General features: G+C 37.5%; 1 protein-coding gene and 1 pseudogene across 2 annotated transcripts in view; one reads left to right on the top strand and one right to left on the bottom strand.

Moving 5' to 3' along the window:
* Window positions 1–19192, top strand: part of LOC105487663 (SLAIN motif family member 2) — a 77555-nt gene that overhangs the window by 9960 nt on the left and 48403 nt on the right. For both annotated transcript variants that reach the window (XM_011751172.2, XM_011751173.3), the window contains exon 2: window positions 17972–18120. In XM_011751172.2, the coding sequence (XP_011749474.2) occupies window positions 17972–18120 (149 nt within the window). The remainder of the gene's footprint in view (window positions 1–17971; window positions 18121–19192) is intronic.
* LOC105487662 (peflin pseudogene) lies at window positions 15000–16339 on the bottom strand (annotated as a pseudogene).

The following is a 19192-nucleotide window of genomic DNA, read 5'->3' as shown; positions in this document are numbered from 1 at the left end:
ACTTGAATCTGGGAAAGGTCTCACATTCTGGAATAAAATAGAAATTAGAGACTTTAGAGAAAAAAATATTGATTATATCTCCTTGAAATGTGAAGAATAATAGATGCAAGATAATGTAGTACCATAGTATCACATATGAAATTTTTTAAAATATTTGGAAAGATAAGACAAAGTTGTATTTAGTTAAAAATCAGGTTTATAATTCACGAGGATGAATCAAATCATCTCCCACTTCTGCAGTGTACTAGACTGAAACTCCTCCCCCACACATCCTCCACTACTCCATTCAGGAGCTTCTGCTCCTCTGTGAGACAGTAAGAAAGTACCCAATTATGTGTGGCTCTTGAGGCTTATTTTGTTTGGAAAGTGTAAATGAGAAGCAGGAGTGGGCCAAGCTAAGTCTGTAAGTGACCCTTGACTCCAGTAAGCCTGAGGAGTGGGATTTAATAGGTGCTCTCAAGTTAGGTTTTTAGTATGCGTTTAATACCTAATCGATACTATATTTTATAGTGATAATCAGACTAAATTGTGTGTTTTTGCTAATACCTATTTAGTAGATACAGAAAGAATAGTAATTTTAGGCTGTGAATGCTTGTATCTTTTGAGTGGGCCTGCTCATTTCTCCTCTGAGTGGGGGAGATAGTGAATCCTGTGTTGACCTGTCACAGTGAAATTCTTATTTGCCATTGGTTATACTTAGGACTGATCTGGAGTGGATTAAAAAGCAAAACCCAAAAAACTGATGAATCCTAGAAACCTGAATCTAGAGGTTTGGAACTTGATGAGCAGGTACCATAAGTCTTGATGGTAGTGCACCCTGTGAGTGAAAGAGGCTAACAACCTTTATGTGAGGTATAATAATCTAGTTTTATCTTAATTCATCTTCAAGTTTTTGTCTAATACCATGTCTGGCCAGTGGTAACTGCTGTATAAATATTTGTTTAAATTACTGAGTGGAGCATAAGCTTTCAGGGTGTTTAGAGTTTGGCTAGGAGACAGAATGAACATAGAATTCTGTTCTCTCTGAAACCAATAATATTTTCTAGAAGAAAGATTTATATGGGCTTAAAAGTGAGAGCCGGGACTTTGGATTTGGGCACAGATGGAAAGGTATTTTTTGCTGTCTGTGAGAATCAAGATGTTTAGGGAAAAGAGCGAGTGATACATTTGAGTAGGGTAGAGAAAAGGCCTGTGAGATACTTAACTAAAGGGATGTTTGTTAGGGAACAAGTGAGAAAGTTGAATCATTGGGTTGGAGATCATACTGTGAATGGCCTGTGAAAGCTAGGAGGAGAGTTTTTGAATATTGAATGCTCTTAACGAAATGGCATTTTGGAGAGGTTAGTGTGTAGTATGTAGGCAAGGACACAAGTCATAGCTACCTTTATTGGCTAGAAAACAGCCTCTGAGGTTTGCGTCCACCTCTTGTGCCCTGAAGTATTCAAACCAAAGTATTGAATTCAAACCAAAGTATTGAGTCCACAGCGATACTCTTTCCATTTCATACCAACTACTTATATGTTGCATGAAAACCATCACATCACATCAAGCTAAATGATTAAAGATTAGGCCATTTACCTAAGAAGGAAATAATAGATATCATTTTGGTTTCAAGATCGTTTAGTTCCAGTTAAAAAAACATTCACATTGTTTAAAAATGTTATTTTGATCTTATTAACGTTATTATAAGAATAATCCCAAAGCAGAATTTTGCGACCTTGACATTTGGGTCAGATAACTCTTTGTTGTGGATGCTATCCTGTGTGTTGTAGGATGTCCAACAGCATCCCTGGCCAACCAAAAATGTCTCCAGACATTGCCAGGTGTTCCTTTGGGGCAGAATTACCACAGATTAAGAACCATTGCCTTAAAGAATACTTCTGGTATGGTGTCAGAGTGACCAGAAATAACTAGTACTGTATTGTAGTAATAAGTTTCGTATTCTAGTTACTTTGCTCCATTTACATTTTCTAAGTCAGAAATAGTGCTTGATATGGTTTGGCTCTGTGTCTCCACCCAAATCTCATCCTGAATTGTACTCCCATAATCCCCACGTGTTGTGGGAGGGACCTGGTGGGAGGTAATTGACTCATGGGGCAGTTTCCCCTATACTGTTTTCATGGTAGTGAGTAACTCTCACAAGGTCTGATAGTTTTATCCGAGGTTTCCACTTTTGTGTTTTCCTCATTCTCCGTTTGCCTACTGCAATCCATGTAAGACGTGACTTGCTCCTGCTTGCCTTCCACCGTGATTGTGAGGCTTCCCCAGCCATGTGGAACTGTAAGTCCAATTAAACCTCTTTTGTAAATTGCCCAGTCTCAGGCATGTCTTAGCAGCAGCGTGAAAACTGACTAATACAGTGTGGTTCTGAAAATTAAGAATAAGTCAAATGATTGGGCACTACTTGAGAGTCAATGGAGCACTAACCAGATGAGATGTCAGAACAGTATATTTAAATTAGAACTGCCTTGGGGAAACTGGAATGAATGGTCTCCCAAGAAGTAATCATCAGACATTTATTGAATACCTGCCATAGGTGGAGCATTATCTATAATGGTAAGAAATAGTCATAAGAACTTTGATGGTTGGAAAGCCTCATGAAAGCTTCAAAAAAGACTTCATGGTCTGTCTTGAAAGGCAGAGTAAGGCTAGGTTAGATAAAGAAAACTTTTTTTTCACCCTTCTAGTGAAAATAACTATGAACAAAGAATCCATAGGTTAAACTGTCCACAGTGCATGAAACAAACATTTATTTGGTCAGTTTGGCTGCACGCAGAAGGTTTTTTTTACTGGAGTAAAGATCAAAGGACATAGTTTTGAATCTGATAACACAGAATTTTGAAAAATAAGCTGTGGAGTATATCTGATGGGAAAGTTTTTAAGCTGTGAAACAGTGGTATGTAGATGTGTGTTTTAGAGCGTAAGTGGTGGAGTGTAGATAGATTGGAAATATGAAAGTCTGCTAGGTATGGAGAAAACAGTTAAGATTATTGTAACAGTCCGTACTTGATGAGATGGGGCCTAGACTAAATCAAGGTCAGTGGAAATGAAAAGGAAGGGATAGATTTAACAAGGATTTGTTAATTAACATAATAGGATATGTTAATTGAATATGTAGAGAGAAAACAGTCGATATTGGCTCAAAAAATTTCATTTATTGACTGGAAAAGATGATACCATTTTGAGGGTTTTTGGGGGGGATGTCCATAAGAAGCAGTTTAGAGCTCTGTGACTGACACCAAGGAGAAAGACTAGACGTATTAGAAAATTATGTATGTCCAAAAACCAATAGTTGGTTATGGCAAAACAGCAACAAAAACTTTCAAATTAAAAAAATGTTATCTGATAAACATAGAATAAAATAGTAGGAACAAGTATTTAGTTGTATCTTAAGAGTTGATAGAATAACAAAAAGATCCTGGGCTATATAAAGTGAAGGAATAGAAGAGCTCATTTTTACACTATATGTGCATTTTCAGACCCTCAAATCATCACTTCTAGCTTTGGTAATTAAACAGTTGTAAGTGATATAGAAAAAACTGATGGGAAAGGGAAAAAGTTAAGGGATTAGAGCAGTTAAATTTAGCCTCTTACAGAAATTGGGATAGTTTGATTACTGTCACTTGGGAGAGAGATCCTTGTTAATTGTTATGGGTATTTTTTTCCCCCTCAGGCTGAGTCTCGCTGTGTTGCCCAGGCTGTAGTACAGTGGAGCAATCTCGGCTCACTGCAACCTTTGCAGTCTGGGTTCAAGCGATTCTCCTGCCTCAGCCTCCCGAGTAGCTGGGATTACAGACACCCACCACCATGCCCAGCTAATTTTTGTATTTTTAGTAGAGACGGGGTTTCACCATGTTGTCCACGCTGGTCTCATCCTGACCTCAGATGATCCGCCTACCTTGGCCTCCCAAAGTGCTGGGATTACAGGCATGAACCACTGCGCCCGGCCTGTTACGGGTATTTTGAAAGGAACAAATAATGAAATGATTTATGATTTAATTATGAATTAAAATAGGAAAAATTTGATTCAGCTGATCTACAACTGGTAACCAAATGGTTAGGACCAAGGAAAAATGTAAAATTTTCTTTTTTTTTTTTTTTTTTTTTTTTTTTTTTTTTGAGAAACAGTCTTGCTCTTGTCACCCAGGCTGGAGTGCAGTAGCGCCATCTCAGTTCACTGCAGCCTCCACCTCCCGAGTTCAAGCGATTCTCCTGCAGGGATTACAGGCGACCGCTACCACACCCAGCTGATTTTTGTGTTTTTAGTAGAGATGGGGTTTCACCATGTTGGCCAGTCTGGTCTCGAATTCCTGATCTTGTGATCCGCCTGCCTCAGCCTCCCAAAGTGCTGTGATTACAGGCATGAGCCACTGCACCTGGCCAAAAATTTTCATTGTTAATAGTATTTCAGGAAAAAATGCCATGCTCTTTTATGAATTCTTCATACTAATTTCCATGTGTTCCTTTTTTACTGTGTGTCAGGAAGTTTTCTTTGCGGGTGAGGAGACATAAGGGATGATGTGAAATATTCTTATTCTTGTTCTTGGGAAGCTTAGAATCCCATGTGAAGACAGTTATGTAATTATATAAAAATGGGGTATATACACAGAATCACAAACTCTAACAATGGAGGATTAGATTAGGTTTTCTTTTAGGACAATGTCAATTCTAATAATACGATTCCTTCTTCCCCCCAAGTGTATTTTGTGCTTTCTGACCATCTCAGAATACAGTATACCTCAGGAATCCTCACATACCCATTCTTATCTTTATATATAATTCAAAATAAAAAAGGAAGAGAATGTCTACCCTGATATTCTTAAATATTAACTTTAGTTCTATGAGCAGAATACAATATACCCATCTCTCTTACCTCCTACTCTGGCATGTAACATAAAAATATTGTTAACTTTCTTTAGCATTTGAATGTTGAGGTTAAACACGTATTTAATATGCATATATTTTATATATTTATAAATATGTAAATGTAGATTATATCTAATTACATGTTTATCTGTTTTCTCATTCTTATCTGGTTTATATTTTCACAAAGTTGGTAAAATATTTTAATTTTATTATAACTCAAAATAATTTTAGAACCTGTAGGAATACTGCAGGTAGAAAATTCTCTGAGATGACAACTTTTTAATCTTTACTGTGTTAATAAGCCTTTGTTATCAGTGTCTTGTGGATTCAAACTTTATGTTCCTGTATCTTTTCCAAGGTAATTTATTTGTAGATACTTTATTAACAGTATGAAAAAGTGTTAATTTTTTAAACCTAAATTATTAAGTTGACAGACTATTAAAAGTCGTAGCAGTATGCATTATTATTATCTTGGATTTGAAGAATATATCATTTGCTGAAAGTATGACGTTTTAGCCAGGAACTAACATAGTTTCTATGGGTAAGATCCTGTTTTAGTCACTAAAAAGCAAAGTACTCTAAAAGAAACTGCATGGATTACGTATGTGTGTAATGTTTATATGTATATATTATATATGCACATATCCATACATATACCCATGTATGTTTTTTGTGGACAAAAAACTTCCTGTGTTAGTAATTGCTATCTATATATGCAGTTGTAGCTGAAAAGATCTGTGCTAGTATACATAAGGACTGTATTGCAGCTATTGCCACAGTTTGTGAGTCTGGAATAGTTTGAGACTCCTTGTCTTCCTGTCTTCTTCTCTTAAAAGGAAGCAACTCAGTTTCTGATTGATGCAATCTAGGTTGGTCTCACTGTAACTAGTGTTCCCAGCATTCCCAGGTGCATAGTTATGGCTCAGCACTACGAGTTTTTTCTTTAAAGACTTAATTCTCAACCTCAAGTTTAGTGACACTCCAAGAAATATCAAAATTGTTTCATTCTCTTAAAATTTAAAAAAAAAAAAAACCATGCCATACTGGAATGGGAATAAAGTGAGTTATGAAATGAAAATGGAATCGTAATAGCTATTTCTAAAAGTTTGAAATTCGCTTCTTTACAAGGTTTTCTTCAGTTTACTCTGCTTGCTTTGCACTGTTTTCTGGGTTCATCATGTTGTTTTGTGTTCTGTCATACATACTCATATATTCTACCCTGCAACTAATGTCACTTCAGTGCTTGAAAATAGCTCTGTTTTAAAACTTTATTAATGAAGTTTGCCTTGCTAATAATTATTAGTATTATTTGTAATATTTTTAATATTCCTCTAAAAACCAGAAGAACATATTATATATATTTATATAAATATAGTATTATATGTCTTTTAGTTAGCTGATGGGCCAAATATAATAATAAAATAGCACTATGAACAATCTAGAAGTTCAAAAAGATACTATATATTTGAACTGAATGTGTTTTTCTTCAATTTAATTGTGATTTTTGGTTGTAGTAGTAGGTGGGATTGATTGAAACCTTATATATTTTATTGTTGGTAAGGCTTAGGAGAAAGCAGGGAACGTTGTGGCTGTTAGAATGATTAAATTGAAGTCTTTTTTTTTTTTTTTTTTTTTCCCCCTGTTTCAAGGGGTAGGGTTTCTTTCTGTTGCCCAGGTTGGAGTGCAGTGGCACAGTCATAGCTCACTGCAGCCTTGAACTGGGCTCAAGCAGTCCTCCCACCTCAGCCTCCCAAGTAGCTGGGACTACAGGCACCTGCCACCATGCGCGGCTGATTTTTTTTTTTTTTTTTCCAAGCAATTCTCCTGCGTCAGCCTTCTGAGTAGCTGGGACTACAGGCATGCACCACCATGCCCGGCTAATTTTGCATTTTTAGTAGAGATGGGGTTTCTAAACTAAACCATGTTGGTCAGGCTGGTCTCGTACTCCCGACCTCAGGTGTTCCGCCTGACTTGGCCTCCCGAAGTGCTGGGATTACAGGTGTGAGCCACCGCACTTGGCCCCACTGATGTTTTAAAAAAACTTTTGTAGAGACAGTGTCTCACTGTGTTGCCCAAGTTGGTCTTGAATTCCTGGCCTCGAGTGATCCTCCCACCTCAGCCTTCCACAGTTTTGGGATTACCGGTGTGAGCTACCATGCCTGGCCCTATTAAAGTCTTTAACTTAGGAATCTTTTATATTCTTTTTTAGCAATGCTATTAGGCAGTAAAGTATAATATTTAAGAGTACTGCTTCTGGAGCAATTTCGGTTTTGCCATTTAGTAGCTGTGCCACCTTGGACAACTTACTTACCTCACTTGTCTCAGTGACCTCATCTGTAGAATGGAGATTGTAATAACACCTATCTTACAATTTTGTAATGAAGATTGAAAGAGTTACTATATTTAAAATACTGAAGCAATGCCTGACATGTAATGAGCATTTAATACAATATAAATTATTATAATTACTGTTACATTGACTAAGAAAGCTTATTAAAGCATTATAAGCAATGTATCCTAATGGTTTAGAATTATTAAATTATATTTGCTTGTGAGTAAAACCAAAGATGTTTGTATTTTTTTTTTTTTTTTTTTGAGATGGAGTTTCGCTCTTGTCATCCAGGCTGGAGTGCAGTGGTGTGATCTCAGCTCACTGCAACCTCCTCCTCCTCGGTTCAAGTGATTCTCCTGCCTCAGCCTTCCAAGTAGCTGGGATTACAGGCTCCCGCAGCCACGCCTGGCTAATTTTTGTATTTTTAGCAGAGATGGGTTTTCGCCATGTTGGCCAGGCTGGTCTTGAACTCCTCACCTCGGGTGATCCGCCTGCCCAAGCCTCCCAAAGTGCTGGGATTACAGGTGTGAGCTACCACACCCAGCCCAAAGATAATAAGATAAGGTTTTATTAATTAAAGATTAATTATAGAATTATTAAAATGGAAATAAAGTTACAAAAGTGGCCACTTTAATTTACCTTGGTATCCTCCCTTTATTTCTTTTCATATTGCTTTTTTATTTAGTGTTAATTCAGATCCAAATATTTGAGCATGTATAAGTGCCTGTGTTGGGGATTGTGCATTGAATGTTGTGAAGACAGTGTCCTGTGCATTGAATGTACCTTACTCAGTGAATAGGTAGAGGGGGATGATTTAGAGGTAGTAAAAGTCTGTTATTTTCCTCAGCCTGTAAAAAATTTGCATCTAAAAAATTTATTTCAATAATGCTTTTAATATAACTTTTATTTTTATCTTAAATTTAAGTCATTTTTGTCCTTGGCTTCAGTAGCCTACTTTCAGCTGGCTACAATATGAAAAGTGATTACTATGGTTACCACAGATTCAGCAAAGTAACTCCTGTCTTCTTTCCTCTCACCATTATTTACTTAATATCCATCTACTATGTGAAGCAGTATATTAACAATGTGAAGAAAAGTCTGGAGAGACATACTTCAAATTGTAAATAATTTTGGGGTGTAATTTTGGTAGAGAAAGGGAGGTTATTATTTCTTATATTTGTACATTTCCATGTTACTGAAAGTTATTACACTTAAAAAATAGTTATATTCTTAGTTGTCTTTAATCACCATATTATACAGGTATGTGTGACATATGGGCCAAAATGTGACTTCTTATTGTAAGCTTTGTATTATCGTATTCTTAATTACATTTCTAATAACTCAGTATTTAACGGTATATGTAAATTGTATTTAATAGTAGTTAGGCCGGGTGCGGTGGTTCATGCCTGCAATCCCAGCACTTTGAGAGGCCGAGGCAGGTGGATCACGAAGTCAGGAGTTCGAGACCAGCCTGACCAACATGGTGAAACCCCATCTCTACTAAAAATACAAAAATTAGCTGGGCGTGGTAGTGCGCGACTATAATCACAGCTACTCAGGAGGCTGAGGCAGGAGAATCGCTTGAACCTGGGAAGCGGAGGTTGCAGTGAGCAGATGTCGTGCCATTGCACTCCAGCCTGGGTGACAGAGCGAGACTGTCTAAAAAAAAAAAAAAAAAAAAAAAAAGTGGTTAGTTCCCTTGTAATGATTGTTCTAAGGGAAAAAGTGGCATCTTGAAAGGGCAATTTATTCCTATCACATTTTAACAGCTTTATCAAGATATAATTTATGTACCATAAAATGCACCTGTTTAAAGCGTACTGTGGGCTGGGCATGGTGGCTCATGCTTGTAATCCCAGCACTGTGGGGCTGAAGCGGGTGGGTCACTTGAGGTCAGGAGTTCAAGACCAGCCTGCCAACTTGGGAAAACCTGGTCTCTACCAAAAACACAAACATTAGCCACCATGGTGTCGCGCACGCCTGTAATTCCAGCTACTCGTGAGCCTGAGGCATGAGAATCACTTGAACCTGGGAGACAGAGGTTGCTGTGAGCTGAGATTGTACCACTGCACTCTAGCTTGGGTGACAAAGTGAGACTCCGTCTCCAAAAAAAAATATATATATATATATATAAAATAAAAAATAAAGTGTACTGTGGTTTTCAGTGTTCAATAGTTTGTACAATCACAGAATTGTACAACCATCACCATAATTTAGTTTTAGAGTATTTTCAGCATACCCAAAAGAAACCCCGTGCTCATTAGTAATCATTTCCCATTCCTTCTCTCTACCCCCTCATCCATCCCCAGGCAACCACTGATCAACTTATCTCAAATTTGCCTATTCTAGATATTTCATAAAAATGGTATCATACAATCTGTGATGTTTTGTGACTGGCTTCTTTTACTTAGCATAATGTTTGAAGTTCCTGTGTAGCATTTTTATTGCCTGCAATACATGTTTAAATGTCTCTTTTCAAATTATAAATACCAACTCAAAAAATTCAAACGGGACAAAAATAAATAAAATATAGTCTCTTATTATAATGAGTGTAAGGGATAGAATTTCCTTTTTGACAGGGGGAATCTAAATGTCTACAAAGATACTTTCTTAAAACATTTTGCATCTGTGTTGTACATGGTGGAGACACTTAATACAATCTTATTAGAGATGTTCCAGGAAGGTTTTCCTAAAGAATTGACATTTAAGCTGATACCCAGTAGAAAACAGAGAAGAGCTAGGTGAAGTTGAGCAGGGGAGGGTGAGGAAGCAAAAAATGGAATGAAACTTGTTACAAGGGGAACAACATGCACAAATGACCTAGAAGCAAAAGTGTTGAACTTTCCAGGAATAGAAATTAATTCCATATGGCTGCTATTTAAATTTGTGTGGTGGAGGAAGGTGAGAAATGAAGCTAAAGAAGAACTACGACAGTTAAATCATTGGTTAGGTCTCAAGAGCTGTGGGGATCATTTTTAGAAAAAAGCTCCATCTTAAGGGCAGAGGGAAACTGGCACAGAATTTTTAGCAAAAGAATACTAATAAAGTCAGATTTGTATTTTAGAAAACACTGACTGCATTGTACAAGATGAATTTGAAAAGCAGGCAAGTCCAGAGATTTGCAAAATTAAAAAAAAATTTTCTCAAAATTGTTTTATCCATTCTTTGGCCTTTGCATTTTTATATAAATTTTACAATCAGCTTATCAGTTTCTGTTAAAAATGCCTGCTGAGGTTTTCTAGGGATATGTTGATTCTACAGGTCAGTTTGGTGGAGTTAACATCTTGTCAGTCTTGTGTTCAGATCTGTAAACATTGTATATCTCTTCATATGTCTTCTTTTAATTTCTCTCAGCAGTGTTTTGTAGTTTGCAGTGTACATCTTGCATTTCATTTGTTAAATTTATTCCTGAGTATTTTATTCCTTTTGATGCTGTTGTGAATGAAATTGCTATATCTACTTCATATTCAAGTTGTTTATTGATAAGTGTTTAGAAATACAATTTTTTGCTTATTGATCTTGTGTCTTGTGACCTTGCAGAACACATTTGTTATATAATTTCTTTCAATTTAAGAGTTTTAGAAAGGATTTTCTATGTGCAGGATCATGTTGTCTGCGATTAAACATGTTTTACTTCTTTCTTTTCAATCAGAATACCTTTAGTTTTTTTTTTCTTGCCTTATTGTACTGTATATCATTTAATAAAAGTATGAGAGTGTACATCCTTGCCTTGTTCCCAGTCTTAGGAGAAACTATGTGGTCTTTTACCATTAAGTCTGTTTTTCTTAAAGAGTTTGTGTAGGATTGATATTGGCATTATTTCCTTAATATTTGATAGAATTAATAAATGAAAAAATGTGGACTTGAACTTTTCTTTCTGGGAAGGTTTTTAAATTTCTTTCTTTCTTTTTTTTTTTTTGAGACAGAGTCTTGTTCTGTCACCGAGGCTGGAGTGCAGTGACTGGATCTCGGCTCACTGCAACCTCTGCCTCCTAGGTTCAAGCGATTCTCCTGCCTCAGCCTCCTGAGTAATTGGAGCTACAGGCCCGTGCCACCATGCCTGGCTACGTTTTTTTTGTATTTTTAGTAGTGACGGGATTTCACTGTGTTAGCCAGGATGGTCTCGATCTACTGACCTTGTGATCCACCCGACTCAGCCTATCAAAGTGCTAAGATTACAGGTGTGGGCCACTGCGCCAGGCCGGTTTTTAAATTTCTAATTCAGTCTCGTTTATAAAAGTCTATTCAGGTTCTCTTTCTTGAGTTTTTAGAGTTTTTTTTGATAATTTATGTTTCCTAGGAATTAATCTGTTTTATCTATTTTATTAGCATTAGGTTGTTCATAATATTCGCTTATATTCCTTTTAATTTAAGTCTGTAGTGTTTGTGGCGATGTCCTCTCTTTTGTTTTTGGTAAGTTATGTTTTCTTTTTTCCTAGATCAGTCTCACTTAAAAATTTATCCTTTTTTTGTCTTTAAAAAAAGAATAGGCCGGGTGCAGTGGCTCACGCCTGTAATCCCAGTACTTTGGGAGGTTGAGACAGATGAATCACTTGACGTCAGAAGTTTGAGATCAGCCTGGCCAACATGGTGAAACTCCATCTCTACTAAAAATACAAAAAACTAACCAGGCGTGGTGGTGGGTGCCTCTAATCCCAGCTACTCGGGAGGCTGAGACAGGAGAATAGCTTGAACCTGGGAGGCGGAGGTTGCTGTGAGCCGAGATCGCAACAGAGCAAGACTCCATCTCAAACAAACAGAAACAGAAAAGCAGTTTTTCCCCCTATAATTTTCTGTTTTCTATTTCACTGATTTCTACTTTAATCTTTATAATTTCCTTCCTTCTGGCTACTTTGGGTTTATTTATTTATTTATTTTTATTTTTTGAGATGGAACCTCGCTCTGTTGCCCAGGCTGGAGGGCAGTGGCGGGATCTTGGTTCACTGCAGCCTCCACCTCCCGGGTTCAAACAGTTCTCCCTGCCTCAGTCTCCCGAGTAGCTGGGATTACAGATGCCCCGCCCCCACCGCTAATTTTTGTATTTTTTAGTAGAGATGGGGTTTTGCCACGTTGGCCAGGCTGATCTTGAACTCCTCACCTCAGGTGATCCACCAGCCTCCGGCTCCCAAAGTACCAGGATTACAGGCGTGAGCCACTGTGTCCAGCCTACTTTGGATTTAATTTGCTCTTGTTCTAATTTTTCAAGCTTAGATTATTGATTTTAGACCTCTTTTCTTTCCTAAGTGTTTGAAATTACAGATTTTTCTCTAAGCACTTTTTGAGCGTCATCACATAAATATTGGTATGTTGTGTTTTTGTTTTTATTCAGTTCACAGTACTTTCTGATTTCCCCTGTGGGATACATTATTTGACTTTATTTATAAGTATGTTTTTAATTTCCAAATATTTGGAATTTGCTAAATTACTTTCTGTTGCTGATATCTAATTTAATTCCATTGTGGTCAGAAACCATACTTTAAATAATTTCAGTTTTTAAACATTCAGTAAGACTTGCTTTATGTCCTAGCCCATGGTCTATCCCAGAGAATGTTCCATGTGCAATTAAAAAGAATGTGTTTTCTGTTGTTGGATGGAGCATCCCATAATCCATAAATGGTTAAGTAAAGTTGGTTGATAATGTTGCTGAAGTCTTCTGTATTTTTTCTGATTCTCCATGTAGTTCTTTTTTCAGTTATTAAGAGTCAGCTATTGAAACCACAAAACAAAATTTCTGAATTGTTTATTTTTCTTTTCAGTTCTATTACTGTCGTTAGGTATGTTTAAATTTATAATGTTATATCTTTCTGATGTATTGAAACGTCCCTTTTTGTTTCTAGTAATTTTTTGTATCTTAAAGTCTATTGTCTAATAATAGCCACTCTAGTTCTTATAGTTACTTTTTCATGGTCTTATTTTTTCCCATTCTTTTGCTTTCAACTTATTTATGAATTTGAATCTAAGATGTTTCTTTTGTAGACAACGTATGATTGTGTCTTATTTTTTAATCCAGTCTGACTATCTGCATGTGAATAGGATGTCCCAGTGCCTTGTTTGCCAGGTTGGAGGCTCAGCTCCCCATTGAGCCTCCATGATTTAATTTTAGTAGTAATAGGATAATGAAGTAATGTTTGTTTTTTTAAGCAAGTAAAAACTTGTTGAATCTCAACCTGTTTTAGGTTGCATTAACTGTAAATAAACTTGCTGTGTTCATCAGAATTATGTCCCTCTTGATTAAATCATATTCTATGATTTAAGAAATTCTTAAGTGTCAAAATGAAAAAAAAATGTTTTTAGTGGGCAAAATAGTTATTTCGAACAAGTCCATGTGTTTGTAAGAAATGAACAAAGAATATGATATATATTGTTATTACCAATAGATTTATTTGTAATGGGAGTTTACTTAGGATTTCCTTTTAAATTGAGAGACTTAAACAACTCAGTCCTGCTAAAGGTGAATTCAGTTATGTGATACAGCTCATCTCATGTGTCCTCTGGCAAGTTTAGAAGTATGTACTTTGAAACCTCAACCAAAGGTTACCTGACCAAGGAATTTTGTGCCAATATCATATGGGCCAACGCCCTTTGTTTTTAGACTTCAGATAAGAGGATAGAGTGATATAGAAAGTTAGTGTACTCTCAGGGCTTACTGTATCATTTTCTCCCTTTTCATCACTATGAATAAGTATGGACAAGTTGCTTTAATCTGCTAATGGAAGGAAGGAGCATTCTGTATTCCCAATTAAGGGAGCAAGTACAGGAATGGGAGAAAAAATAGTTTATTTTGATAAGGGTAGAAAATAAAAAAGATGGAGCAATCCTAAATCACTCACAAGGTTTTAGTCTTTATAACTGAAAGAATTATAATGCTATTAATAACAGGAAAGAAATGGGGGATTTGCGGGGTGGGGGGGCAGTTGTGATGTTTTAGTTGATTTTGAATTATTGTTGTATTAATTTAGTTTGTAGTAGTTTCTGTATTTTTAAAGATGCCAAAGCACGTTGCAACTTTTTAAAAACAGCTTTATCAAGATATTATTTATATACCATAACATTTATTAATAGCTTATAATCAGCATATCATAAAAAGTCATTATATGTTAGTGAATTTAGTATATTTACAATGACAAACCATTACCATAATTATCACTACCATATAATTTTAGAACATCTATATCACCCTAAAAAGAAACCTCATTCCCATTCCTACCTCCAGCCCTAGGCAACCACAAATCTCTTTTTCTGTTCCATATGCTTTTCTAGACATTTCATGTAAATGGATTCTTAAGTGTCAGTATGCATTCACTGAACATAATGTTTTTGAGGCTTTTTTTTTTTTTTTTTTTTTTTTGACAGTGTTGCTCTGTTGCCCAGGTCGGACTGCAGTGGTGTGATTGTGACCTCGGCTCACTGCAACCTCCACCTCCTGGGTTCAAGCGATTCTTGTGCCTCAGCCTCCTGAGTATCTGGGATTATGGGCGCCCACCACCACACCCGGCTAATTTTTTGTATTTTTAGTAGCGATGGGGTTTGTATTTTTTTTTTTTTTCCCAGAGTTTCATCCTTTTATTGAAGCTTACAATTTCACTGGACTTTTGGCCCCAAATGAAAAAAAAAAATGCAAATTAAAAAAAGTATTGGCAGGGAGAGGTGCCCACTGTCCCCTGGAGACTGAAGCTGAGCAGAGCATGGCAGGCAACTGAGGGCTCCCAGCCGTGGAGGCAGAGCCTGGCCAGAGAGGCCCAGGGAGCAGATTTGTCTGAGCAGGGCCAGCCCCAGGCAGTTAGAAGTTAACATACAAGGATTTATGGGTGTGGTGGAATCCAAGCCACTGGTCCCATGGGCAGATCTCTCTCATGCTTGGTCAGATTCCACTTTGGAGAAAATGGGCTCGTGTGACAGGATGGCCTGGTGAGGGAACACAGGTAGTAACGGTAATGGGCCAATGGACACTCACCACTGGCATCAGGGTGGAGCTCAGCTGACTGGACACTAACTCCGTTACAAGAACCTGCTCCTGGCCAGGCTGTGCCACTCAACTGCTCATGGCCATCAGGACATTCAACTTCCATCCTCTCCTCCATCAGGCCCCTACCTGTGTGGCCTCAGCCCCGGTCCTCACTATTTGGTGGCTATGATGCAGGACTCTCAACCCTCTTTTGGAACAGTGTTGCATTAAGCAAGGGAGAATGTTCTTCTAAAGGGACAGGAAAAGAAGAGATGTCCACATACTTCTCTCACTCTAAGAAGCCAGGAAAGGTCCCTGGTGCACTCCACTCCACAGGTGGGTTGGGTCATAGCATCCGAGAAGCTGTCATGGTGACGAAGTCCTCGAAGCTGAGCCGAATGTTGCCTTGTACAGCTGTGTCCTTCTCCGAGAAGGCCTCTGTCAGCACCTGCAGCTGGGTGCATACCTGGATGAAGCGGTCCAGCTGCATGGCAGGACTGGCAGAGCGTGGGCAGTAGCGGGAGACCAGAAGCTGGGTGAACTGGGGGCTCAGGTTGTAGCCCATTTGGGACAGAGCTTGCTGCAGCTCTGTGTCTAACGGAGCCCGAGTGGTCCTGGTCATACTGCTGGAAGAGGTTCTTCCACTGTTGGATGAATTTCCACAGGGCTGAGAAGCCGTAGACATCGATATGGCCTGACTTGGTCTTGTCAAACATGTTTATCATCATGAGGCAGGTCTCATCATTGAATGAGGACCAATTGCAGTTGACCAGGGCTTGCTTTAGCTCCTTCATGGAGATATAGTCACTGTGATCTGAGTCCACCGACTGGAACCAGGAGTAGGCCTCAGGATCCACATTGGGAGGGGCGCCACCCTGTCCATAAGGCCCAGGCTGCTGGGCACCATAGGAACTTGGAGGTGGCTGACCATAGGGGCCCCCTGGAGCTGCACCACCATATGGTCCTCCTGGAGTTCCAGAGGGGAACATCCCAGGAGTGGGGTATCCATAAGGCCCTCCACCAGCTGGTGGTCCATAAGGCCCTCCAGGGGCAGGACCCTCATAACCACCAGGGGGTAGCCCACTGCCATACTGCCCTCCACTATTGGGGGGTCCAGGGTAGTAGCTACCCGGAGGGACTTCTGGTGCTTGTCCTGCAGCTCCTGGGCAGCCCTGCCGGTTCAGATAGCTGGCCATGGCGATTCTGACATCACTCGCAGGCAAGGGGTCGGGGTTTGTATTTTTAGTAGAGATGTTGGCCAGGCTGGTCTTGAACTCCTGACCTCAGGTGATCCACCCGCCTTGACCTCCCAAAGTGCTGGGATTACAGGCATGAGCCACTGCACCCAGCCCTGCTTTGCACTTTTTAAAAAGGAATTTTATAGCCAGCAGTAGGGGGACTATGTACTTAGTACATGTGAGCCATGTGGGTAAATTATGTAAAACCAGTCAGTGTAGGAAAAATATATATATTGAAAGAGTAGTGATAATGTCATAAAATTGTTTTATTATTGTTTATTATTCATCTATAGAGGTTTACCTTGCTAAACATTCGCTGACATAGGATATCAGTATGTAATATTTACGACAATTTTTAAAGTGGAGTTGCTGAGGTAGAGATTTTTGTTAAGGAATCTTTGCAGTATTTAAATTGGAAATAGAATGAACCCCATTGATTTCATTTTGAATTGACAGTTATTCCATAAATTGAGATTTTATTTCACTATTTTTGTCAAATGAATTTGGATTGTAGACTAAAGAAATGGTCATCTACCCCCATTAGTTAGTCTTGATGATCTTGATCAAAACTAAATAATGCATGTGAGTGACAGACCTAAGTTACAGATGGGGAAAAGAGACAAGTGATGGAAAAGGTACTGTTGCCACTAAAAGTAGTTTGTCTATTGTAGTTCTGTAGATATGCATTTATTTAAATATTTACAGTGAAACAACACTTCATATTATTACACTAACTTGATTAATGTAAATGTGAAATTATCCTTATTGAAATCTTTCACTAGATATACAGTATCAAAGCCTAATTTTGCTTCATAAATTCCACTTAACGTGTCTTAATTTGAAAATCACCCTGGTTAGAAATCAATAACTATTTGCATTTTTCATAAGGGGTCACACTTGAAATAAATTAATTATAACTGACATAATCTGGATTAATCTGAGAAACATGATGTAGAAAATTTATGTACACGCCTCCGTATTTTCTGCTCAACTTTTTCCTTCTGTATACCTTCGCCATTAGCTTATAAAATACTGTCTCTTGGTTCTTTTCTGAAACTGAAGCAATTTAGTAATTGATTCACATTTAGTTATTTAGGGTTTAAAGTATTGCTTTTGTCCAACACATTGTCATTTGAAAAGAGGACTACACATTGGATACTGCTTAACTAAAAGGAATGAATCACTAATGGTAGATGTTTGTGTATGTGGTGGGAAGGGAAATAGGTGCAGAGCAAGGAATTTAGCTCCTCCTGCTTCCTAGCTAGATTTAATAATATGGATATATTAAGGAGTTAGTCAAGTACTGTTGAAAATAGAATAAACTGCTGGAAAGACAGGTGTTTTCTCATAGTCTTAATAAAGCATCTACTTTAGGAATACCTCATTTGGGTTCACTTAGTATTTGAAATTTGGATTTATATTGATTGTTTTACTATAATTTCCTGTGCAGTAAGTAAATGTGGGTGATTTAAAATATACTCCATGATTTTTACTCCCTTCTCCCCTATTTAAATTGATCCAAAAGGATCCCTGTTTTATATAACCTTGTGCTTAATAAGGAATTTTCTGTTTTTTGTTGTCTTCTTCTAGGCTGTATTCATCACCAAAGAAAAAACTTACACCAATGCAGAAATCGGTTAGTCCATTAGTTTGGTGCAGGCAAGTTTTGGATTACCCAAGTCCTGATGTTGAGTGTGCTAAAAAATCTCTTATCCACAAACTTGATCAAACTATGTCAGGTATGTCTATAATTTTATTTGTAAATTCATCTCTTTGCTTTCTTTAGTCTAAAACCATACATGTTGAGCAGTGTGTTTTTAGGAAGCAATTCTTTGCTTGGAGCATTTTTCAAATTTCATTGTTCATACGGTCATGAGAGTTTTTCCCATGTTCATATAACCCTGGCCTATCATTTACTTAATAGCTTTTTAAAAAAATCTAAAGAATAATATCCATGAAATAATGAATTTCGTATGATAAGCTTTTTTTTAAAATACAAGTTACGTAACTATTAAAATATAAAATATCTGGTGTTGTATAAAATCATCTCACATTCCACTCTTTGGGGAAACTGGTGTGGTAGAAAGATACAAGCGGAGAACTACAGAGACCTTGTTCTCACTCTAGCCCTTAATTGCTCTGTCACTGCATTATTTGATTCTGTGAGCTCGGTTGTCTCATAAGAATGATGAGCCTTGAAAGGTAATTTTAAGGGTTAAGTGTTATGTGAAAGAGCCTAGCGTGTTTTCTGGCTAACAGTAAGTGCTAAGTAAATGTATTCATTTCCCTTGTTATGTAAAACTAGTTGGCATTTTAGGTTTAAACTGCTTTTATGCTCTTTTGTTTAATAGCATTCACAAAGCTGACAAAATGTGTCTGGGGCTATTTATGACATTTAATGTAGCATGCCAGTGTGGGCAGAAATGTAGGAAAAATATTGTTTATTTCTTCTTGTATTTCTCTGAGTCTGTTTTATGACTCTTACTGTTTTATGAAATACTCAGATAGTAAAAGATGGATGCATGATTAGTTTTGTTTTTGTTTTTCTGCCTATATTTACTTGGCAGCCATGTACTTAAAATTACTTATTTTGGCTTTATTATAGAAAACAATATGTGCCTTGTGGTTAGACTTTAAGCTGAAAATGGTCACAAGAAGCAGAGGGGACAGTTAAAGTGGCATACATAAAATGAAGTTTATTTGGCTATAAGGGGTAGTGGTTATTACATGCAAATAACTTATGGGATGTTATTACAGAGGTTCTGAATCTGGGTCAGTTTTGACACTGAAGTATTACTTTTCCTCTATGAA

The sequence above is a fragment of the Macaca nemestrina genome, chromosome 3 (genome assembly GCF_043159975.1).
Source record: "Macaca nemestrina isolate mMacNem1 chromosome 3, mMacNem.hap1, whole genome shotgun sequence".
NCBI classification, from domain to species: Eukaryota; Metazoa; Chordata; class Mammalia; order Primates; family Cercopithecidae; genus Macaca; species Macaca nemestrina.
Note: the sequence above shows the minus strand (reverse complement) of the source record. Positions and strands in the feature narration are given on the sequence as shown.